Source organism: Chiloscyllium plagiosum, unplaced genomic scaffold (assembly GCF_037043375.1).
Source record: "Chiloscyllium plagiosum isolate Xiang-an unplaced genomic scaffold, Cpla_swu_hap1 HiC_scaffold_22, whole genome shotgun sequence".
Taxonomy (NCBI): Eukaryota; Metazoa; Chordata; class Chondrichthyes; order Orectolobiformes; family Hemiscylliidae; genus Chiloscyllium; species Chiloscyllium plagiosum.
In genome coordinates, this window is record NW_028270160.1 from 25,326,583 (window position 1) to 25,352,569 (window position 25,987).

The window sequence follows — 25,987 nt, forward strand, 5'->3', positions numbered from 1 at the left end:
ATGTCACTTACTTTCTTTTCTCTCTTAACTGGATGCAATGTTATTTATGTTCTATTGTTAAAATGGATAGATAAAACCATGAATACACAAAACAGTAGAAATAATCCACAAACTGCCAATATATGACATCAACTTACACAGTTAAAATAAATAAAAGTAATAGGCACTTCATGAAAGTAGAACTTCATAAATTTCCAGTATGAGTCACAGCACAACTGATTAGTCATTATAGACAGCTTTTTTTCTTACCTTTCTTATTGCATGGTTCTCAGTATCCGCCACATAGATGATATTATCCTTTATCAATACTCCTTGAGGGGAATTAAAACTGGCTTCGAAAATGCTTCCATCTTTCCATCCACTCTTTGGTCCTAGATTTAAAAAAACACATTAATATCAACAAACTACATCATCAAAACATCAGAAGCAATGGTGAAAATATTAAATTAAAGCATACAAAAGTGAACATATACCCCTTTGAAAATGCACCTGGGAAGATGGTTTTTGGGGAACAAGGGAATTGCAGATATTTTGCATCAGTCTTTAGGGTGGAACTTACTTTGAACATTTCATTAATACTAAAGAACACGAGGGAGGAAAAAAGTATCACCATAACTAAAGTAGTAGTATTAGACAAACAAATGGAGCATCCTTATTAGTCAGAAAATGGTATTGTGCAAATTGAGGAGATTAAAACCCTATAAGACCCCAGGACCTGATGCTCTGCATCCCAGACTAATTAAGGAAGTGGCCCTAGAAATAGCAGATGTAATTAGTGATCATTTTCCAGCATTCTGTAGACTCTGGAAGAGTTCCAATGGAATGGAAGGTAGCTAACGTAACTCAACTCTTTAAAAAAGGAGAGAAACAAAATGGGAACTTATAGGTTGGTTGGCCTGACATTGTGGTGTGGGAAAATGTTGGAGTCAATTATTAAGGATGTGATGACTGAGCATTTGGAAAGTGATAACAGAATCAGTCCTAGTCAACATGGATCCACTAAAGGGAAATCATGCTTGATGAATCTTCTGGAATGTTTTTTGAGGATGTGACCAGTCGAGTGGACAACAGTGAATCAGTAAATGTTGTGTATCTGGACTTTCAGAAGGTTTTTGACAATGTTCTACAAAAGGGAAAATTAAAGTTCACGGCATTGGAGATAATGTATTGACAAGGACAGAGAATTGTCAGCAGAAAGGAAGCAGAGAATTGGCATACACTCTTTTCAGAGCGGCAGATAGTGACGAATTTGATATAATATGATTCAGTGCAGGAACCCCAGCTGTTCACAATATACATTAATGGGACAAAGGAATTGAATGCCACATCTCCAAATAGCAGCTGACACTAAGCTGTGTGGCAGTGTCTGCTGTGAATAAAATGCTAAGAGGCTGCAGGGTGACTTGGATAGACCGGCTGAGTAGGCAAATACTTGACAAATGCAATATAATGTGGATAAATATGAGGTTATCTAGTTTGGTTGCAAAAATAGGAAAACAGATTATTAGCTGAGTTGTGGCAGTTTAGGAATAGATAACGTACAACAAGACTTGGTGTCATGGTGAACAGTCAGTGAAGGTTGGCAGACAGGTGCAGCAGGCAGTGAGGGAAGCTCATGGTATGAGGGCCTTCATAGCAAGAGGATTTGAGTATCAGAGTAAGGATATCTTGCTACAGTTATACAGGGCCTTGGTAAGGTCACACCTTGAGTATTGTGTGTAGTTTTGGTCTCCTAGTCTCAGTCTTGCCAATGAGAGTCCAGCAAAGGTTCACCAGACTGATTTCCTGGACAACAGGGCTGACATATAAGACTGGATCAACTAGGCTTGTATTTGTTGGAATTTAGGAGAATGAGGGGGGGATTAATAGAAACACATAAAATCCTGATGGGATTTGGCAGGCTAGATGTGGGAAGAATGACCCCGATGTTGGGGAAGTCCAGAACTAGAGGTCACAGTCTAAGAATAAGGGGTAGGTCATTCAAGACTGAGATAAGGAAGAATTTCTTCACTTAGACAGTGAAGCTGTTGGGGTCAGTTCATTAGGTATATTCAAGAGGGAGCTGGATGTGGCCCTTGCAGCTAAAGGGATCCAGGGGTATGGGGAGAGGGCAGGAATGGGATATTGAGATTGCCGATCAACCATGATTATATATTGAATAGTGCTGCAGGCTCAAAAAGGCTGAATGGCCTACTTCTGTACCTATTTTTATGTTTCCAAAGGCAGATAATTCCCCTGGCCCTGATGGCTTGCATCCAAGGATCCTAAAAGAATGTAATTTCCCAAAAATCCTTGGATTTTGGAGAAGTACCAGAGGAATGGAAAACTGTTAATGTGACACGCTGATTGAGAGGAGAGGAACTTCTTCTCTCAGAGGGCTGAGTGACATTGAAACTCCTTGCCACAGAGAGCTGAGAGCCAAGTCCTTGTGTATATTTAGCGGCAAGATAGATAGAGGCAGGAAAATGAATGTGAGGAATGTCAGTTTAGCCAACATTTAGTCCTGTTCCTATTTGTTCTAGTTTATGGTCTTACAAAGGATAATAAAGAGCATCCCTCACAAATGCCAATAGTCCTCTTCAATCGACACCACAAAAACCAATGATTGTTGTGTGCAAAATGGCTGCCACCTTTTCCATCTTATAACAGTCACTATACTAAAAATCTACTGTTGATTGGATAAGGTTTTGAGATATCCAACAATGGTGGAATGTAAGTTTTTTGTGCTGAAAAGTCAAATTATTTTCAGATATATGGTACATTTTTGATTTTTTAATCAACATTTGTTCATATAACTTTAAAAATGCTTTGCATAAGCACTTATCATATTTTAAAATGGAGCAGCTTTACATTAATTCGCAAGATCATTCTTAAAATAGCTGAGAAGATGCATTTTTGAAATAAATAAATATTCTTTATTGAGCTTAAATTTATCCAACTCTAATCAGCCTTATTATGATTGTTCAGTGCCCTTTCTGTTATAGGATTGTGTAAACCAAATCACAATTTTTTTAAATTATTTTGATTTAGGTGTAACTTTACTACCAGGGAGAAAACTGTTATGCAATCATTGTCATTATGGCATAGGAGGCACTTCAGCCTAGTGAGATTGTGCTGACTCAATCCAATCAATCCCACCCTCTTGTTTTGTTCTTATAGCCATCCAAGCTAATTTCCCTCAAGGGCCCATTCAATATCCTTGTGAAATTACTCATCATCTCTACTTCCACACCCTTGCAGGCAGTTAGTATCCAAAATTAGTTGCTTGCTGTATGAAAGAATCTGCCAGAAATATGTCATGAAGATATACTAATTACTTGGCAGTGATTATTACTCAAAATTGATTGTGCTCTTACTGCACTTAATACAGAACCTCAAATTACAACCTGTACAATTACAGTTTGTTAAGCTAACATTTTAATTCAATCCAGGCAGTCGTGGGCCTATAAAAATGGCAGCATAACAATCTGTTTATCAAGATCCAAAAGACCACAAATGGTAAAAGTCTAAAGTGAACATTCATAATGCACAGCAGGTTAATCAGCATTAAAGATAAGTTGAGACACTTCCCAAGTAAATCTTCATAGCTTGTTTAAATTGCTTCAGGTGGTTATCAACCTCTCATATTTCTAGAATTTCTCAATGTAGACATATCTCTTCTGTATTGCCATTTGGAAAGTCTATGAGTTAACTGTATAGTTTATAAACTATAAATAGCTTTGTTGGATCCTGTTAACTGATAAAAGATATTTTTTGTTACAAATGCAAGAATCCAAAAGGAAAAGCTCTTACCTCCAACTGCATGAAGAATTTCACCATTCTTTTCGGTCACCAGAATTCTATGATGGCCAGAGTCAGCAATTGCTAGTCTACCTGTGGCATTGTCTACTGCAATTTTACCTGGAAAAAGCAATGACGAAGGTGGCAAAGAATCTTTGTATAATTTCAGTTTGATGGCATGATCCATAATTTCTCCTTTATCTTTGTAGTACTTCAAAGTCACTGAAATCAAGGTAAAAAGTTTTTCCTTGTGTCCTTCTCCAATCAGAGTGAACAGAATATTTCCTCGCGGACCTAGAATCACTAGTGTTGGCCAACATGTCACCTCAAGCTCTTGCCACAGTTTTGCATCAGCATCATTCACAACTGGATGGGTAATATTATAACGAAGGACAGCATTTTGAATGTTCTTAAGAACCTTTTCATTTGGGAACTTTGCTGAGTGAACACCAACAACTACCAGGCCATCTGAAATGAAAGAATTAATACAAAATAAAATCTGATGAACTACCAGAGAAAAGCTCTGAAGATAAATGATTACTATACAATGAACACTAACAAGAAATTTCATGGCAATCAAGTAGTCTACAACCACATGAGAATATAAGTGTAAACTTTAAACAAAAATAATCACCAAGACAGAAAAATTATATGCCCAACATACTGCAATATAAAACTGCTTTCACACCGAAGTTGCAGTATGCTGAAAGCTATGAAATATGTAATTTTACAGCTCCTTTACTTTATATTCTGTAATTTTCATTATTAAAAGTGCTCTTCTCTTCTTTTAGGAGAAAGCAGTTAGACAAGCAGTCTGTTGTTTTTGAGGTAAACCTTAATACTGGATGTTTATCATTTATGATTTTAGCGAAGTTTGTCTCTAGAAATAATTCACACACACATTATTGAAATTGAGAAAATACTTGTGTATTGCATGTTGTGTTTCTCTAAGACGTATCAACTTATCGATTTAGCTTCAAAATACGATTCCTAAGTACTATATAAAATTGTTCTCAAATTTTGTATTGTCTCAATGCTGTTTTACTTATACCAATATAAATGAATATGACAAGATGTTCATTTTAGTTAAGCTTGCTATGTGCAAATTGGTAAGCTTTTAAGTATTGAAACAGCTGCAAAATACTTTGAGATATCCTGAACATATGAAAAGATATTGTAAAATGCATTTCTTGTTTTGCTACCTGAACCAGGATGCCTAACATTTGTGCTACGTACTCCTGTAAATAGTATCATTAATTCCGTTTCATCTCTGGTGACTGATTATATTTGAGGAAAATAGAAATATAGGAAGAAGAGTACAGGAAGCTATTTAGTACGATTGTGGCTGATTGAACACTTCAATGCCTTTTACCCACCCTGTCCCCATAATTCTATATGCCATTGCTCATAAGTAATCTATCAATCTCCACATTAAATGTATTGAAAGAGAGCTTCATGAGCCCTCTGTGACTAGGGGAAATATCTGCCTGCGTCCAACCTCTAAATCCCCAAGCATTTTGTATGTTTCAATGAGATCACCTTTCATTCTTCAAAATTTTAGAGAATGCAGTTATTTTGCCCAATCTCATTCTACGCAGGATAGTCCCGAAATCTTGAAACAAATCTGCTGAAACTTTGCAGTACTCCTTTGTGATGGTAAGATCCCGGAAATAAGTAACTCCACCTCTCGACTCACCAAAGCCTGTCCATCATCTACAAGTCACAAGTCAGGAGTGTGATGAAATACTTCCCATTTGCCTGAAAGAGTACAGCTCCAACAACACTCAAGAAGCTTAATACCATCGAGGAAAAAGCTACCTGCTTGATTGGCACTACATCCACTCTCTCCACCCACAAGGTTCAGTAGCAGCAGTGTGTACCATTTACCAGGTGCACATCAGAAATTCACCCAAGGGTCCTGAGACAGGTCCTGTAAACCCATGACTACTCTCATATAGAAGGACAAGGGCAGCACACATGTAGGAACACCATCACTTGTATGTTCCCCTCCAAGGTATTCACTACCCTGACTTGAATGGATATCACCATTCCTTCAGTATCGTAGAGTCAAAATTGTGGGTCTACCTATAGCACATAGACTGCAGCAGTTCACCACCACCTTGTCAAGGGCAACAAATGCTGACCCAGCCAGCATGCCTTAGCTTATGAATAAATAAAAAATGAGAACAAAACTGCACACAGTAGTCCAGGTATTAATTAAGATTCTATACATCTAACGCAATAACTTCCGTACTCCTGTAGTCAAATCTTCGTGCAGTTAAGACTAAAGTTCTATTAATATCTTGCTGCACCTGCATGTTAGCCGTCATTATCTTATGTAGATGTGAAAAGAGACCTAAGTGTCCTTGCCATAAGTTATGAGTCTGGAAGGCAGATACAATGTAGACCAGATAAAGAAGTGAATTTAGCAAGGCAAAATGCAATATATTTGAATGCAAGGAGCCTGAGGTAGAAGAGCAACGAGCTGAGGGCATAGATAAGCACATACATTATGACATCATAGCTATGACCAGGACTTGGCTGAAAGATGGGATGGATTGGCACCCTAATATTCCTGGTTAGAGGGCATTCAGGCAAGACAGAGGGGTTAGAAGTGAAGGAAGGAATCAATAAAAGCAATGATAAGGACTTTTTATCTTGGAAAGATCAACAAGTTAAGCCAAAATGAAGCAATGAACTGCAGATGCTGGAGAACTGAAACAAAAGCAGAAATTGCTGGAAAAACTAGGCAGTCTAGCAGCATCTGTAGTGAAAAAGCAGAGTTAATGTTTTGCAGATACTGCTAGAACTGCTGAATTTCTCCAGCAATTTCTGTTATTATATCAAATGGAGCCATTTGAGTAGAAGTAAAAAGCACAAAAGAGACAAACACATTGTTGGATTATGTTATTCACTCCCTAAACAATCAGGAAGAGACAGAGGATCAAATATGTAAGCAAATTTTAGAGAACAGGAAGAATAATAAGGCAATAAAGTAGATTTTAATAACCAAAAATTAACTGGGCTAAGAATTTAAGAAATATGAGCAGGAATAGGCCATTCAACCCTTCAAGCCTGCCCCATCATTCTATAAGATCATGGCTGGTTTGCCCAAGGTCTTAACCCCGCTCTTGTGCCAGTGCCATATAATTCTTAATTCCTCAATATTTCAAAAAAATCTAACTCTGGTTTAAATACTTTAAGTGATGTAATCTCCACAACTTTGAGTTAGAGAATTCCAGATAATTCACTATCATCGGGGGCAGGGGCGGGGGTGGGTGTGGGGGGATTCCTTTGCATTTTGGTTTAATAAGTAACATAATTCTCTAACTAAATCGCATAGTTCAAGATTCCTGCATGAGTGGAAACATCCTCTCCACTTCTATCCTGTCAAGCTCACAGAGTCTTTTATGTTACAGTAAGGTCACCCCTCATATTTCTTAAGCTTAATGAATAAAGGCTAAGCCTGTTTAACTCTCCACACAAAAAAAATCAGCCTCTTGAATCTATTTTGACTGCCTCCAATGCAAATATATCCCTTTCAGGACCATGTTTTACATGGTACTCCAGGTACAGCCACATCAACACCCTGTACCGTGTCACAACACTTTCCTATTTTCAAACTCCAACCTGTTGCAATAAGAGGCAAAATTCAATTTGCCTTCTTCAATACATGCTGTACATTAATAGTCTGCCTTCTGCTACATCCTGCCAAAGTGCATGGCCAAATATTTTTCCATATTAAACCTTATGTGCGAAGATTTTGCTCACTCACTCAACCTATCTATATCTCATTGTAGATTCTTTAATTCCTTATCACAAAATGCCCTCTCACCTATTGTTACACCATCATCCAATTTGGATATATTACAACTTTACCCCTTCCTTCAATTTGCTAACATAGATAGGAAATAATTAAGGCCTAAGGACAGATCCTGTGGCGCTTCTAGTTACTTCTTTCCAATCTGAAAAAAAAAGCCTATTAATTATGACTCTTTGTCTTCTGTGTTAACCAATAGTCAATCTATGCTAATATATTACCCCCTACACCACACAATCCTTTTTTTTAAAGATGTGGCTCTGATCAAATGCCTTCTGGAAATCCAAATAAAAGGGTAAACGTAATTTATCAATTCTGCTTGTTGTGTGCTTAAAAAACTCTGCTGAATTTGTCCAAAATGTTTTGTCTTTCACAAAACTATGTTGACTGATTGATTGTATTAAGCTTTTCTAAACAGCCTATTTGTTCCTTGATAATGACTCTACCAATTTCCCAACCAGAGATGTGAGGCTCTCTGGCCTATAATTTCCTGTTTTTTCTTCAATCTCTCCCTTCTTGAACAGAGCAGTTACATAACCAGTTTCCCTTTTGGAATCCAGCGAGAATATCTCTACCAGTGCTTCCACCAATCTGCAGCAAGTACATTTATAACCTATACATGCAGGCCATTACGTCCTGAAGACTTGTCCACTTTTAATGCCATTAGTTAATCAAATACTTTACCCCTTGTGATAGAAAAGTTCCTTCCATTAGCATCTTGCTTATCTGGCATCCTTGGAATATTTCTAGTGTTCTCCATCGTGGAAACTGATGTAAAATATTGGTTAAAATTGTCTGCCACTTCTCTGTCCACTGTTAGAAATTCCCAAGTCACATCCTCTAAGGGTACACATTCACATTAGCTACATGTTATGCATTATGAAGTCTATTAAATGTCTATCGTTGCTCATCTGCTGACCATCCCCCAGTCTATCTTCCAGCCTGCTTCAGATATCTCTTTACACCTCCTACCACTGTGATTTTTGTAATTTAGTCTGATGGCACTGGTCTAGATTTGAATGACTTTCTTTAGAATTGAATTTGAAGTTCTACCATGTTATGATCTCTATCCTCTAGAAGATCATTAACTATGAGATCGCTGATGAATCCTACCTCACTACACATTACTAGATCTAAAACAACTTGCTGCTGGGTAAGTTCTGCAACATGCTCAACTAAGAAATAATTACTGATGCACATTACAAATTCACCTTCCATGTTGCTCTTGTTATCTGATTTGTCCAGTCAATATGCAGATTGAAATCACCCATGAGAAATGTGTTTGAAGAATTTTGAAGAACATCATGTGTAACACACTGACACCACTGTCAAAATTTTGAACTTTGTGGGATCCCTTTGAGAGACTATAAGTGGAGAGTCATCGAAGAATGTGTTCTCATTGCTCATGTGAAGTAGAATGATGTGTGTAAATTAACAGAGTAAGAGGTATGTAAACATGCTCATGTACCTGTGGATCTGTATGGTCTCATTCAAATTGTAATATATCATTCAAATACTTACTTTTTTTTGTATTCTTGTGATTCCTATGTCAAACAAACACTAAAAAAGCAAACAATAAAACACAAGATTGGAGCCAAGATTGTGTAATCCCATCCAGTCAGATAACAGAGGAGGGGTGTTAAAAGAAATTGGTTTGGTTAAACACATCAAAATTCATAGACTGCTCAAGAAAGATGGCAAAGGATAGTTTAAAATATTCACCCAGATATGGTGATTAGAATTTTGATCAGTCAGTAGGATAGCATTTAGAAATGATAATTTGGGAGAAAATTAACAATCGGTGGAAAAATGTGGAAGCAATCATGGAAAGTCACATTGATTTTGTGCAAGTACAGAGAAGGTCTATGCAGTTGATGTGGTCTACATAGACTTTCCAGAGACACTTGATAAAGTGTCACAGGACAGGCATGTCAGCAAAGTTAGAACTCTTGGAATAAAAGGCACAATGGCAGTTTGAATATGGAATTGAAGGAATGACAGGCAACAGTAGTAAATGGTTGCTTTTCAGATGAAGGAAGATGTACAAATGGATTTCACAGTGGTCAGAGATAGGACCTTTTTTTGATACATATTAATAACATAGACTTGGGAGATTCAATTTTTGCCATATTGACTTAACAAGTTTGCATATGGCTAGAGCATATGGTGCCACAATCTACATGCTAGAATACAAATATGAAAAATTATGATTTCCTATTGTCAAAGGAAAACACCAGAGAAAGGAACACACAGCAGGTCACCTCCACATCAGCAAATGACAACTTAAAATACCAATCACAGCATGTGGGCAGTAGATATGAATCATTTGCAATGATGCAAAGCTAATGAAAGACTTGGGTGCAGAGGGTGCAATGTCAAAATTTTCAGATGACATAAAATGTGAAAGTATTGAGAGCTGTGAGGGGATAGCAATACATTTCAAGAGGTAATAGCCAGTTTAAAGGAAGGGGCAGACAAACAGATAAATTTTACTGCAGACAAGTGTTAAGAGTTTCATTTTGATCCGAAAACCATGAAGAGGTAATACAAAATAAACAGTACAATTCTAAGGAAGTTGACAAACGTGGAGTGAATACGTATAAATAATTAATCGTGGCAGGGCAGGTTGGAAAATAACTTAATAAAGCAAACAGGATATTATGCTTCATAAGTTGGGATATGGAGTACAAAAGCAAAGATAAAATGCTGGTTTGGCCTCAATTGAAGTAATGTAATTCTCAGACATCACACTTGAAAAGGGCACAAAGGCATTAGAAAAGATTAATAAACAATGAGTCCAGGTCATTGGGCTCTTTAGTCATGTGGAGATAAATTGGTACTGTTTTACTTGGACAAGAGATGGTCAGGAGGAGATTTGACAATGGCATTTAAAATCATGAAGGCGTCTGAACAGATAGAAAATACTCCAATAATGGAAGAGTCTAGAATGAGAGGACAGCAATTTGAAGTGACTGGTGAAAAAAAAACACATGAAAATCTTTTCATGTAGTAAGTGGTCGGGATTTACAATGTATTGCCTGATAATGTGATCGAAGACTTTAAGCAAATTACCTGAAGGGAAAGGATTTGCAAGGCCATGGAGTAAAAGCTGGGGAGTGAGTATGAGAGTTGCTCTTGTAGATAATCATAATGGATGCAATGGTCTCCTTCTGTGCTATACTAATTCCATGATTCTATGGTTAAATAGAAATAAATATATTTCATAACCTCGGGAAAACAAATAACTGATTTGTTCTAAGTGTTGACAAAGCATAAATAGAACTACTCTAGAGAACAAAGTAAAGGTTGCAATGCTTCGCCATACATTATTTTGGGTACTGAAAACAACTCAATTAAATCTTTTGATAGAAATAGACATAATCATAAGCTGCAGTGATGCAACCTGTCTGAGTAGATTAAAAACAAAGCAGCTGATGAAATTGAAAATGAAATCACACAAAGGATTTTGTACCAAAGTCACATATACTGAGCATTGTTTCAGTAAATGACAACTTTGTTCATAAGAAACATTGGATCTTAAGACCAGTGATCCCTTTTTATGGATTGATATAACATGTCTCTCTGCTCTGAATGCAGATTATTTTAGATAAGATTAGATTCCCTACAGTGTGGAAACAGGCCTTTTGGCCCAACAAGTCCACAGCGACCCTCTGAAGAGTAACCCACCCAGACTAAAGTGCCGAGGAAATTTTGAATTAAAATCAGTAAGACTGGAGAATTTTCCACAACAACACATTATTAGGAATCAACTACCCAAAAATGTCCAAATTCATTGCTAATGACGGAATCCCAAGTCTTCCTTGTTTGGTCTGTCAAATTTTGTTCGATTGTACTACCATGAAGTACTTTGGGATGTTGAATGTAGTATATCAATACAAGCTATTGTTGTATAGTAAGTCCAGTGAAAATAAGAATCTGATATAATGACAACTGGGGCCCAAACATATTTTTTGCATATACAAACTTGAGATTTATTTGAATTTAATAACTAACTGTATCATCAATTTTTATACTTAAAAAGTGACAGATATAGAAAGCAGCCTTTATTTAACAAACTTTTTCGATACAGCTATAAGAAGAAAAAGTATCAACAAAGAATGCCAGTGTCACTTAATAGGCTCAATTCAATTCAATCAATCATTTAGGTAAGCACAAGATATGTTCATAAATAGTAAAAGTAATCCACTTAAAGTAAATTCCACTTAAACTGTGGACAAACAAGTCATAATAACTATAAAAAATGAAAATCATCATACATTGGCCCTATTAATGTTTTGTGCTGTACATTACCCGAAGGTTTTCATTTGCTCACAAATATTTTGGATAGACACTAACGTGGGTCAGTTGCTTCTAAAGAAAAATGCTTCAAGTAATACGACATATTTAGTTGATAAGGGTTTCCAGCCTTTCCCATTTAAATTTGTTGTTACTGATACCTTTATCAGAGTACTTCTCTTCTAGAGCATGAAGGTCTGGCAGCAAGTGCATGCAGTTGATGCAACAGTAAGTGAAGAAATCCAATATCACTACTTTACCACAAAGGTCTTTGTGTAGGAGGAGAGGACTTTCAGTGTTCACCCATTCCAGACCTGCAAGTAAAGAAATATCAAAAGGGACCATTTACATTTGCTGACACTGAAAATACTCAATAAGGTGACGGAATTAACAAAACATTACTTAGACCAGTCAGGGGTCCAAGTCTTAAAATACTACAACCAGACTTTTATCAAAGCAGAGGTTGTTGATTGTCCTGCTGCTAGGTCTGATGGCAGAACCAGAGACCACGAAAACAGATAGCATGAACCTGGGCAATATTTCAACAGTAGCAGGCAATTAAGAGGTTGCCACTGAGACTGTCGTACAATTGATGATTACATCTGCCTGTTAAAACTGGCAAACCAGTTAGAGGTCTTAAAGCTAGGCAACACAATTGATAATTGGGGCTGTGAGAGTCAGTGCAGAGGTTGCAGGACAAAGAAGAGGGTATTGATTCACACTCAAAGCCTTGGTAAGTTTTTAAAATAATTTTAATGTGCCAAAGCCAGACACAAGCAGCCAGGAGCCATAGTGGGGTAGTGGGGAGTACATAAAGGAATACCTCATCGAAGGACTCTACTTTCAGTTTGATGAGGGTGCTGCTGCTAGGAAATCTATGGTGGCAGAAAGATAATGAGCTCCACTCCTATTACCTTTCCCTTGCATTTTACCAGGTCTGCTGCCTACTGGTCCACCAGCAGAGGCCTGGTAAAATGCAGACCCTTAGATTACAAAGGCAGCTGACATTGGTTGAAAAGTCATGTTATTCCTTAAAAAAATTGTAAACATTCACAAGGTATAACATTATCCTGAAGGTAGAGTCTTTCTGGAATATTTTACCCAATAGAAAGAAATCAAATTTTGATTTTTGATGTGGAATTAGCTTCAATATACTTATTACATGAATTATCAATTTGAACGAATTCACAAAATTAAGAGAATCATCACTTTCAGTTATTGGCATAATAGTTATGCCTTTGGCACAATGTCAATATATGACATTCATCAATATCAGAGGTTGTCCTGAAAATTTTTTTTAAAATTTACAGTTTTAAAATAATAAAAAATTAACATTTTATATAAATATCAAAACAATAGAGAAGCACAGGTTCAGTTTTTCACCAGCAAAACTATATTTATGTATATATCATTCAAAACACTGTTCTCTTTATTCGGACTGAAAGGAACAGAAGCTATTTGGTTATGCTTATGAAAATTCCACATGTCCAACCCCACCAACCCCATAACACAAGTAGAGCTGAAGGATTCAAAATTTACCTCTCCTGCTTTATGAATGACATGCATGATTCTCAGCTTTATCTGGTCAGATCAGCTTTAGAAGGGGAGGCACAGTGACTCAGTGGTTAGCACTGCTACCTCACAGCGCCAGTGACCCGGGTTAGATTCTGGCCTCGGGCGACCATCTGTGTGGAGTTTGCACATTCTCCCTGTGTCTGCGTGGGTTTCCACTGGGTGCCCTGGTTTCCTCCCACATTCCAAAAAATGCGCAGGTCAGGTAACTGCCCATATAGTGTAAGGTAAATTTGTCAGGGGTAAAATGAGTCTGGATGGATTACTCTTCGGAGGGTCAGTGTGGACTTGTTCGGGCAAAGAGCCTGTTTCCACACTGTAGGGAATCTAATCTAATCAGAATCCTTGTACTACACAACAAAATCCTCTTTCTACTCCAACATCATCCTATTTTTGTCTTATCTACGACATGAAAACAGTCCTGAATGAAGTTATCACATCTGACGGAGAGATTAACCTTCTTTGATATCCTTAATCTTTCCATGTGATTCAATGCAATTTATTATTCTATTTCCTTCATCATCTCTCCTGAACCAGAAACATTTGATTAGGCTTACAAGCTTTCAATTATTTATTTTCATTGCCAATACATATACTGCTGAAACTAGGTATACTCAGACAAAATAGTTCAATTTATTTAATACACAGTAGCTCTAGAATAAATATTAATCCAGATAGATAATTCTCTCCAGCTTCCAAAATAAGTTGGGATATCTACAATTTCTGGATGGCTATTCTTGGATTAAAATAGATTCTGATGATATTTCTGTCAAACCCAGAACCTGGTATTGCAGGCAGATGGATGGGGAGAGAAATGCAGGTATAAATACATGCAACACCTTCAAATCAAAGCTTTAATGCAAACTATTTTTTGCTTACATGTAGAAATCATTTTAAAATTTCAGAACTAACTGCTGTAGAGCAGCAAATCCCAATGTTTGGAGACACAAGTGAAAATGCTGCGTTCCCAATGAAGGATTTGGAGAGAAGCAATCTACGGAGATAAGTAGCCATTTAGGGAGGAGTGCAGGCACAACAAAATGAAGTTGCCATGGCAGTAAGTACCATTTATGCAACTCCTGATAGGAAATGCCAGTGCTGAAACAAGTTTAATAATCTTAAACTTGTAGCAGCTCTCAAAATATCCTTTTTATTCTCACACTTATTTTTATCTGATTAGAACTCTCTTCAGTATTCTGAGATAATAAAGCAGCCATACAAATTGTAGTTGTTTAAAAATAATCAGACAATGTAAGGGATGCAAGCACACTTTTCAAATATGTACTGAATCAGCTATCAATATGTTGAATCAAATATACCTCTTACAATCACCGTCTCCACATCATCCTTATATGCTTTACAAGCTTATAATTAATATCTGATATTTTGCATTGGAGTTTCTAGATTAGCCTGCAATCCTGGCCATGATGTTCAATTTATTTCACTATTCACAGTTCTTCTTGCATCAACTCCAATAGCATTCTCATTTTCCATCACTAATTTTGTATGGACATTGGGATTTATAACAGGTCAACTGTACAGCTAGTTACTGCGAAGTCACCTCCTATCCTCCTTTATTTAGATAGGTGTCCCTCATTTAGCTTTCTCCATGTCAGCTCCTCCCCTTCTCCCCTGCGCTGCTTGTATCTTCTCCCTTTTCTTCCTCACCATCCTCCATATTGCTCTTGGTTTCTTGCCTCCATTCAAAAGTATGCTTGCTGTGGCATCCACAGGAGTGCATATTTCATTTTCTTCCTTACATCCTCAATGACATTATGGCTGCTTCTGAACTTCTTAACTGTTAATGCTCTTTTTGAGTGTCAATGCTGTATACTGCAAGTGGTAATTCCTGATTTTGCAAGAATTTCTACCCACAATATTTAATGGCTTCAATCACAGCTGAAGTATTCGTTGAGGTAGAGTCCAGAAGTTGTACCTGGAGATTCAACTGAGTTCAGAATGTACTCAGGATTTTTAGATGCCATTCCATATTTACAGCATATCATGAATGTGCCCAGTTACCACAATATTTCTTATAGTATTGGGGAGAAAATGTGGGAATAACAAAGACCAAATAGTACAATTATGAAATAATGCAAACTGATTTTGTTCCATAAGTGTGGATAGACACCACAGAATGATATCAGTTAATATATATGCTACAGAGTCAAATCTGCACAAAAGAATATTCAGCAGATCTTCATTTGTGCACTTGCATGCAGGCTGCTAAAAATGTACTGCATATTTAAAAACATAACCTAAATGACATCTTAAAAATCAAATGTTGACTATCAGATATGAAACAGAAAATACTCAGAACATAACGTGGGGTCTGTAAACGTCTAACAGTAGAAAACACAGGATAACAATCCTAAAGTAGACAATAAAAACATGGAATCTGAAAAATATATGCATGCCTCTTGAAAGGTCTAAATAAAGCAAAGATTTGGAAAGACAGAGAAGAAAGAATTTCAAATAAGAGTCAAGTTTCTCCCACAGATAGACAGTTGATGGATATAATACAAACTTAGCATTTTGAAAAACTGCATTAAGATAACAGATAGTTAATGCATGAAGATAAACTTAATGAAGCAAAAATACATAAAGTCATAGAAATAGTTAAGTATTAGAAACTATTGGTAGTGAACAAACAATGAAAATTTACACACAAATTTCTAAACTATCCATAATAAGGTAAATGCATTAGAATGTGAATACCTATGAATGAATAATTCTTGGCTCACAGGAAACCAACACATTTTCTTGAATTTTCAATTTGAGTTCTAATATAAATGAGTAATAACAATGAGAAGAGAAGACATTTATTATTATAAAACTTTTACACAGCAGCAGAGTTTTATTAGAAAGTGAACCATGATGCACAATCTACATGTTATGCATCAACTCTAATACATAGAACAAAATACAGGGCATAGACAATTCACACTCCAATAACAGAGCTTTAGACAGCTTTAATACAGAACCAAGCAACAAGAGAAAACAGTTATTTTTAACTCATGCCCAAGCTAGTATTTCTGGTATGAATTAATAGCTAATTGACTAGGTTGATTTGATAGCAATATAAAAGTGAAAAAAAAAACATTTACCAATTTAGAGGAATTCCATTTTCCAAATCAAGCATCAATACTCCTTTTGATTTGCTGCATATCAGTATTGTATAATCAGTTGGTAATGTAGAATGCAGAAACTAAACAAATAATCTTACAGAAATACTGCTCTTATGACTAGTTTTCTAGAATTTCTTTACTTCCAAAATAACAGTCCAAAAATATTATGGACCTGTTTGTGGGGCAAGAATAACAGTAAGACAACCAACACTCATCATTTAACTGTGTAAACAAAACAGTGATGTTTGGATTACTTTAAATATTCAAGCGAGATAACATTAAATACTGTCTTATTTTTGAATTGCCATGTAATTGTTAAAATATTTGCACAATACACACAAAAGACTCATCAAAATACAGCTAGATTTTATATTTAATTCAATTGCCTTATAAACAGCACATTATATAATAAATACATTCTCGAATATATACAACTATGGCTGTCAAACTACAACAGAAGAAAGACTAAATTCCACAGGTGAAATTAAATAGAGCCCCTATAATATTGTCACGAGTACTAGGAACTGTTAGTGAATTCCTGCTTTCAAATTTAAGATTGTTCCATCCAAATTTCTCCCATTATAATGAATATTTTGCTGTGCAGGTATAAATATTAATAATTTCAAACACGAGTGATTCTGATAACGTGTGTTTGTCATCAGACTATGTTGTGCTTGACTTAAGATATTCTAAACCATAACTATCAATTCAATTTTGCTCATTTACCATGCAAGAATTTAGTTAAATTGATTTGAAAATGAAGTGATTTTCATATATTTGTAAATGCATATGTTGTAAACTCAAAAGTGTGATTAATTACAGCTAAGTAAAGCACAGACATAATTTCATCAAACTATCAACCACAACATTTGTAAAAGGCAATATAGGGTCTTACTCAAATCCAAAAAATCTATGAAGGCTATATTTAAGTAATTCAGAAATTTAAAATATATCTCTATAAATAATCAACATATTAGAAACAATCAGCACAAAACTGTGATGAGTTAAATTCAGATGACACAAATGGCAATTATGTTGAAACTGTCGACCATTACTGTCAGGAAAAAACAGCAAATTCCATTGAGTGATGCCAGTGGCAAGGCAAAATTCTATACCAGAAACTCTGGATTACACAAACTTGTCATATGATTGTGCTGACCATTTAGAGCTGAGTTTGACCACACAAGAATGTGAGAACATGGGAGTGCTGGGCAAGTTACCATTTGACATTAGAGATTTTCCTGTGCAAGATGTGAAAGCCTGCAATTCAAGTTAAATGTAAGAGAAAGTTAAAAGTACTGTTAGATATAAAGTAATGTTGACACAACAAGTGAAAAACCATGACATAAAGTGAAAATCAGACCACATGCTGAGTGGGAGAGCCCATCATTGTGATAGACAAGATGGTCATCTTGGAACACTACGACAAACAGATTTTCTCAAGATGAGAAGGATGAGAACAGCTGCTGATCCTGTTGCTGAAATGCTAACGTGGTTCAAGGCAGCCTGAGCAGAGAACGTTCCCACTGCCAATCCACTTCTCCAGAAAAATGGAGTCAGTGAGGTAAGAAAGCTGTCGTTCCTAGTAACGGATAGCTACATTGATTCAAGACAAGGCACAACATTGCCTTCTGTACAGTAACTGGTGAGTGAACAGTGGCAATTACAGATATTTGGCTCCACAATGGTCTTGAATAAGAACATATGAAGAGATATTTTTAATGCACTTGAAACTGGTCTTCTGCTAGATCACTCTGACTTTTCAAGGTTAAATGTAATCATGGAAACTGGGGTAAGGAATGCATCACTGCTTTGTTTGCAACATGTTTGGAATCAAAAAGCCACTAGTTTTTGTGATACAAAAAGTCTAAGGAGCTATATTGCTTCACAGATGTAATTTCTGACATTACCCATTCAGTACAAGGCAAACAAAAGGGCCTAAATGAACTTCAGCACTTTAAAGCAGTGAACTGGGTAAGTGGACAAGTGACAGTAAGAAAAAAAAGGGGAAGATTACTATTACTTCAATTGTCATATACACCCCAACATTGTTGGCTTCAAGAAAAAAGAAGCTGGCATCCTTGCCACTCAACACCATGGCCAAGATCCAGTTATTACATCATAAGTGACTACAAACCTGAAAACCCACGACTCCAGGTATTGTGATCTCTCAGTTTATAAAGGCCATTGATAAAGAGTAAAATACAAATATTCCAGAAGCCACGTGCATGAAAGAGTATGGTGACCAAAACCATAATTGCTGAACATTTCTACCAAGCTTTATTGTCACATGTACTCAAATGTGTACAGTGAAACGTTTATAAGTCACCATCTACGGTGCCATAGGTGCAAGGTACCAAGATACAGATTCTTCAGTTAAAGTTCTTCGCAAAAAAAAATAGCAAAGTAAAGAAATAAAAATAGCAGCATTACAGATCATATAGAGAAATTAGAAAATAAAAAATAAGAAGTTCAGAACAACAGTCTTTCCAACTTAGTTGAAGGGCTTATGCCCGAAACTTCAAATTCGCCTGCTCCTCGGATGCTGCCTGACTTGCTGTGCTTTTCCAGCACCACACTCTCGACTCTGATCTCCAGCATCTGCAGTCCTCACTTTCTCCTAGTCTTTCCAACCTAGTCAACCTGGCACCTAACCTCCACTCAGCACCAAGCTTTGACTTCAGATCGCACCAAGCTTCACCTCTACACTTTTCTGGTAAGGAGACTACTCTAGGTTGGAAGTCCAGGCTGAGGCCATACAGTGCCAAAAGACTGCCACTCAAGGTCAGTGAGAGATGGCTGTGCTGGACGGGAAACCATCACTATTGGTCAAAAGGATGCCTCGCCAGGTCTGCACTGAGGCCGAGAGACTGAATTAGAGTATGGAGTTCAGGACATCGCCGAGAAGAAGAGAGAGAAAGGAAAACAAAAGAGAGGAAAAAAAAAGTAAAAGAATGGACGGAGCGGACAAGCTCCTGCTGAAGTGTTCTACTCCACTGCCATCTTGGTTGAGTTCAAGCAAGTTATTACACAAGAAGCTGTGAACGAGCAGCAGTAGGGTATAACCAATGAGTCTGATGAGATTTTATTTTGCTCACAAGAGACAGACTGACATGGAAGTACCTGAAGAGGCAACCATGGAAACCTAAAGATGTACAAAGCTGTAGACTGTGTAACAGAACTGGTAGACAATGCATTCATGGATGCACTATATCTTTAAGAAAGAAGCCCAATGACCCTGAAGAGTTTGATCCACTGCTCTCCCACCTGTTTCTCTAGCTCATGTTACAAAGGCTATGGAGATGTTTCCGGGCTTCATGTCGCAGCACAAAAACATTTACATGGTGGACTGCATTCAACTCAGAGTTTTTCTGGAGCAAACTCTCAATTTTCAATTCAAAGCTCTGGGCTTTTACAAAGTCAGGCCATTGTAAGGTGTGAACAAATTAGGAAAAATATTCTGTCACATGTTTACTGCTTTATTGTGTTTTCAATTAGCATTTAACTCAACTGCTCTCTGAAATAGTTTAGCAAGCTACTCAATTCAAAGGCAATTGGGATTGGCAAATGTTGATCTTGGCAGTGATGCCCATATCCCATTTAAGAAAAAAAAAGAAACTGAATATTGTTATTGATATATACTTTGTTTGTAGGAATATCAACTGACACAGATGCATTTCTTAAGGGAATGGGGCTTCCTCAGCTATCACGAATCTCTGCTTAACAAAAATTTGTGGGTGGATCTTCTGGGATTTGATTCATCAGGATTTTGATTTTACTGTGAATTCTAACAGTAAGAAAGTTACTCAATATATTTCTTAAGTTATTTTATTAGCAATTTCTGCATATTTTCCTAAGTTCAGCATATCTTGTATATACTTAGCATTGCTTCACGTACTTCAAAATGTCTTTAAGTGAAGTGTCAGAGCAGCATATTAGTTTAAACATAAAAGTCATCTATCGCTTCAGCTTCATAGAATTAAAATAACCATGAACAAGGTATACCTTCAATGGCTAATTAATTTACTTATGAGCTCTATTGATACTGGTAACAATTTAAAGAGAAATTTGAACCTCCAGCTATTAATTGCAAGAACAAACCCACAAGGTTTCACATTTTTAAACAAGGATTAAATGAAACAAGCATTAAACGAAACAAGCACTACTAACATAACACAATCATTTGCAATTACCTAAGTTCCAAATCCAGCAGAGGTTCTTCAAACTTAACAGGATCTTGAGGGTTCATTTACTTCTCCCTGTGCCCAAACTAAAGGATGCCACAGCTTTCAAGAATTCGCTTTGATTTCTCTATAGTGTTCCAATTATTCTGAAACCCAAGATATAGAGTCATACAGTACGGAAACAGATCCTTTGGTACAACTCACCCATGCCGACCAAATTTCCCAAACTAAACTTGTCCCACTTGCCTGTGTTTGGCCCACATCCCTCTAAACCTTTCCCATTCACATACCTGTCCAAATGTTTAAATGTTGCAACTGTACCTGCATCTACCACTTCTTCTGGCAGATTGTTACATAAACAGACCACCCTCTGTGTGAAGAAGTTGTATTACCTTTGGTTAACTGAGCTTTTAGCTCTTCTTCAACCTTAAATTTGTAGACTGTCCTACTCAAGCATGAATTTTAATCACATGTGGTTGTTAAATTAGAATAGCCATGACTCCCAATAGCCCTGTGATATGGTCCACCATTCCTGGCAGTTTTTTTCCCCTCCACGCTTGTAAGGTGGTGGAAAATATTTGAAGTGCCGTGTAATACTCCAGTAAGGAAAGTTGAAAGTGAGGGATTGAAAGTCCTACAAAAGTATGGGGGAATTAATTACTTTACGCCTCTGATGGGAAGACTTTATTAGTAATCATGACCTATTACTCCATTAACTGTACCATTAGTGTAAATTACTGATTCAATTACTAAAATGGTCAAACTGTTTCATTTTAATTTGCTACAATTTAGAATAAAGGAGACTTTTACCAAGTTTATTTAATAAATTCAAAAATAATTTAATTATAAACTAAATGCATTATTTAAACAAGTGGTAAAGCTGGTTAGCAACTAAACTATATTCTGGAATAAACTAAATCCCTTGAATCCCAAACAAACACATTAACCTGGCAAACAAGTTAATACATCTTTGCAGCAATTATATGTTTTTTAAAGAGAGACAAAAGGGGAAAAACTCCTGCATGCCAAGAGACCTAACAGAAAGGATAAAATGAAATGCCTTCCCATGATTTCCTACCAACAAGGTGAAATACTGTCTACTGTACAGTGGTGGAAAGTCCTCGGATTAGATTTCACTTCAAATGGAAATTCAGTTCAAATTTGGTCTTTGAATACATATAATAGCTCAGCTTTCACAGCTTATGAGATAGTCAGACACAAATATTTGAAACTTTCTCAGGTTCCAGGAAAACTTCATTGTGTGTGAGAGAGAGAGAGATCTTTTCAGCTGTCCTGCTTTAAGGTATCTTCTTACTTTTTTCAGGAGAATTTTGCTGCTGCAAGCTTTGGAAATCTGTTCCTTCCACTGACACAGCAACATGTTCTTAAAAACTGAAATTGCTAGTGTTGCTAGGGACCCAACAGCATGTAGGCCCCATTTCTTCCGAAACAAGTTTGTCCAGCAATTAAGCAATAGATCTTATACCTTGTCTCTCTTAAAGATTAATTATAATTGCAGATGAGACATAGCTCACATGGCACATTTGACTTTCATTTCCAAAAACAAAGTGACTCGCTTTGGTAAAACATTTTAATTTAGATTGCCCTTATAGTTCTGTATTCTAGTTCCTTATAGTCCTTAAGCATAAATGTAGAATTCCCAACAGTTAAAGAACAAAAGCTGAGATTTGTAGTGAATAGCTATATTTCAGATGAGAGAAACAAAAAGTGGCGTTCCCAGAAGACGACCTTAGGACCACTGCTACTTTTCATATGACAAATAATAATGGTCAAGGGAGTCAGTTTTGATGCTCAGATCAGTTATGAGTGACAAAAGTAGACCAGCTAATAAATCAGCTTAACATTTCCAGGGTCAGTTGGCAGTTAAGTCTTGGTTACCTTACCCAAGTATCTGACACTTAATTCAACATTGGAGACTTTTACAGAGGGTCCACAGTACACAAATCAGTCACATATAAGTTTAAATATTGTAGGCAATCAATGTATGTGCAAACATCAGAACTTTACCAGGGTTCTGATGTGCAATACAAACATGTCCAGATTTCCATGCTCAGAATACTTGAAGATTTACGTTAATATACTTTTTTAAAAAGATAAATCATTGCTTGGATTTGAACTGGAAAATTATGTCCAATTTCAGGGGCTGCTTTCCTTAACAAAAGGTTGACAGGAGATTTGAAAGTGTGCACATCACATGGTGTCAGAAACAATTGAGAGGGACATATTTCCCTTGGTGGAAAGACTAAGAACCAAAGAACACTGACTTAGGATAGTTGACGAAAGAATCAAAGATAACATGAGGAAATAAGTTGTACAAAATAAATGGACTGGATGAGAGAGAGAGAGACCGAGAGAGACCTATAACACACCCTAGGCAAAGGCAAATTCAGTAAAATAGATTATCTGACATGCAATTCTCCAGTTCAAGGGGAAAACATCAAAAGAAAACTGAGAGAAAGTGGCAGGGAGAGATGTACTGCAGCTTCCAAACCCAGCTTCAAGACCTCAGCAACTGCTACTGAAGAACTAAAACTAAAAATACTGGTTCTGTAGGTGCTTGACCCCACCCATTTAGGTTGCTTCTATTGTTCCAACGTTTTTAAAAAACCCAAGGCTTCACAAACCTTTTACTTTAGTGGCCAAATAGACTTATTGGCATCTCTAGCTCAACCTTTCTTCATTAAAAAAAAAGATGAAATTCACCTCTTAAAGCCATAGTATCGTTACAGGCTATACAACATGCTATTCAGACCGCGCTTTGACTCGGCTAGCTTTGACAAAAATAGTGTATATGTTCACTAGAGGCAAGAACAATTATTAGAGTAAAAAGAATATGGCAGGAGATAAGATTAGAAATGTTATACGGAGTCAGTGAGGGGACTACAAATTCCAAGGAACCACCTAATACTTTGGAGCCTCCAAACCTGGATAATGACTGTCCGTCTTCAGATTCTGCAATTATACCTTTCCACTGGGCCTTCTCAAAGGTGATACACTCTGATGACATTTTTCTTCATCAGATATCTGACTTTAATTATGGCATGCAGTGTCTGTTTATGAAGTGGATGAGTCCTCAAAACCTCTTCCAAGAATTGCCTCTATTTATTGTGCACCTGAACAAGGTTTGAGGTGTGGTTGCATCACACTTGAATGCTCCCCCAGTGGGGTAAAGTTGTTATAGGGAGCAAGAATGGGAACCTCTGTCACTTAAGTTTTAGCAAATGGTGGAGGGAAGGGCTTGGATTTTAGGGTATTCAGCAATGTTTCCCCTTGCACAGCTGCTCCAAGGTTCCGTGGACAGCACTCAATGTACTTATTATGGCATTGATGGAAGTCACTACTGCACACACTTCTCAGAGATCTATGCAGCTGGAAATAAGATTAGAGGGAATGCTGGAGTCTAGGCTTGGGAAAATGTTTGATGGAGGAAAAGTGGGCTAGATGACACCGGCACAATTAGTTGTTAGGGGGTCTGTCCAATATGCAACTAAAGCCAAAGCCAGAGTCTCAAGACCAGAGTCAAAGCCATCCAGAGACTCAGAGAGCCAATAGTTCATGGGGGTGGCACAGTGGCTTGCACTGCTGCCTCGCAGCACCAGGGTCACAGGTTCAAATGCTGCCTTGGGCAATTGTCTGTGTGGAGTTTGCACATTCTCCCAGTGTCTGCGTGGGTTTCCTCCCACAGTCCAAAGATGTGTAGGTCAGGTGAATTGGCCATGTTCAATTGCCCATAGTCAGAGGGAAATGGGTTTAGGTGGGTTACTGTTCGGAGGGCCGGTGTGGACTTGTTGGGCCGAAGGGTCTGTTTCCACACTGGAGGGAATCTATTCTAATCACGTTGCTTTCATTTTGGCAATGACTCAGGAGTTAATTTGCTAATCAGTCAGCACTCATTTTTGTGTACTATAAATTATTGTGATCTTTGAAATTTGGCATTCTTGCAATTGTGCCAGAGTAACATATAATTGGACTCATCAGCCGAATGTGTGGAAAAACAAGAAAGTGTTATTTTCTGACTTTTTAAACAGGTTAAAATGAAGTCAGATACTACAATAAGCGAATTAGTACAGTACTTGCACATAGAGTAATTTATACTTTATTGAAGTTAAGATAAAATGAAACTACAGCTAAATTCCCAGAAAAACCTCCTCGCCCCGTTTAGTGACGTTTCACCTTTAAGGTCAATTCTACAATTTGTTATTCGGTGTCTCTTCCCTCTCCCTCATGGGGGTGATATGGAACAGATACTTGCAGCTTTTGCGCAAAGCACCAGACGACTGATGCTGCTATCACATTTTGCGCAGACACATTTACAGGAAGAGGTTATGTAGTGTTAATGGACAAGACGAGAGATACAGCGCGTAATATTTTACGACTAAGCGCAGAAGGAACAGTGCGTCTTTTTAGTCTGTACAGATACACGGAGACATTGGGTGAACAGGAAACCTTAAAGGCAACATATTATCTCGCAATAACGAAGGGTATTCATGGATGATATGTTACTTTTAATGTTTCCTGACCATGAATTTAAGTCTATACAGACATATGCAAAGACGTACAGATTTTATTTCAATTAGTCTGATGTCAGACAGGAACATGATAACTTGCAAAGAACTTTACGGAAACTTTCAACACGGAAGCCCAGTATACTTTTAAAGAAAAATAAATGAGTTTTTCTATTTTTTTCTTTCCCATCTGTGACTCCAGTATATGAAAACTACACTGCCAGACGATTGTGACTTAAGTTCCAATTCAGGTCCAGGGCGACCCTCTTAAAAACCAGCAAGCCCGATTCATCGCTTCCTTCCTTTGTGATGTCCTGGGGAAAGAGGGGAACTTTTTACCTTCAGCAAACTCAGGGGCTTTTAATTCGGTCTCCCCACCATCTATCTTTCCAAGATATTGAAGGATGAGCTGTTCTTTCTGGACTTGGCCAGCAGCTTCCAGTAGTGCGGCTTCCAGTTGAGCCTGAGCTCCAGAGACACCCGCCATAGCAACGACCGTGCAGACTGCAAGTCAAGAACAGTGGCGCCGATCACCACATTCGCTACGCTACTCGCGCATCACTTAAACTTTAATTGTGTTTAAAATCATATGCGTCTGTACATTTGCCATAAATGCATACCGTAACTCAAACATAACCCAATTTTTTTTTGTTGTTTTCGTTGTTGCTGAATTGCGGCGAG

At 37.2% G+C, this 25,987-nt stretch overlaps 1 protein-coding gene across 6 annotated transcripts in view; it reads right to left on the reverse strand.

Annotated features, from left to right (window-relative positions):
• Positions 1–25,982, reverse strand: part of nhlrc2 (NHL repeat containing 2) — a 92,761-nt gene extending 66,779 nt beyond the window's left edge. Inside the window, exons 1-6 of one of the 6 annotated variants that reach the window (XM_087998871.1) lie at positions 25,646–25,775; positions 20,790–20,926; positions 16,187–16,251; positions 12,058–12,210; positions 3,793–4,248; positions 250–371 (exon numbers count right to left, since the gene is read on the reverse strand). In XM_087998871.1, the coding sequence (XP_087854997.1) occupies positions 250–371; positions 3,793–4,248; positions 12,058–12,109 (630 nt within the window). In that variant the 5' untranslated portion in view covers positions 12,110–12,210; positions 16,187–16,251; positions 20,790–20,926; positions 25,646–25,775. Of the gene's footprint in view, positions 1–249; positions 372–3,792; positions 4,249–12,057; positions 12,211–16,186; positions 16,252–20,789; positions 20,927–25,645 lie in introns of all 6 variants that reach the window. The other 5 variants (XM_087998872.1, XM_043712793.2, XM_087998870.1 and 2 more) reach the window with 5 other exon arrangements.
• Between the last annotated feature and the right edge of the window lie 5 nt (positions 25,983–25,987).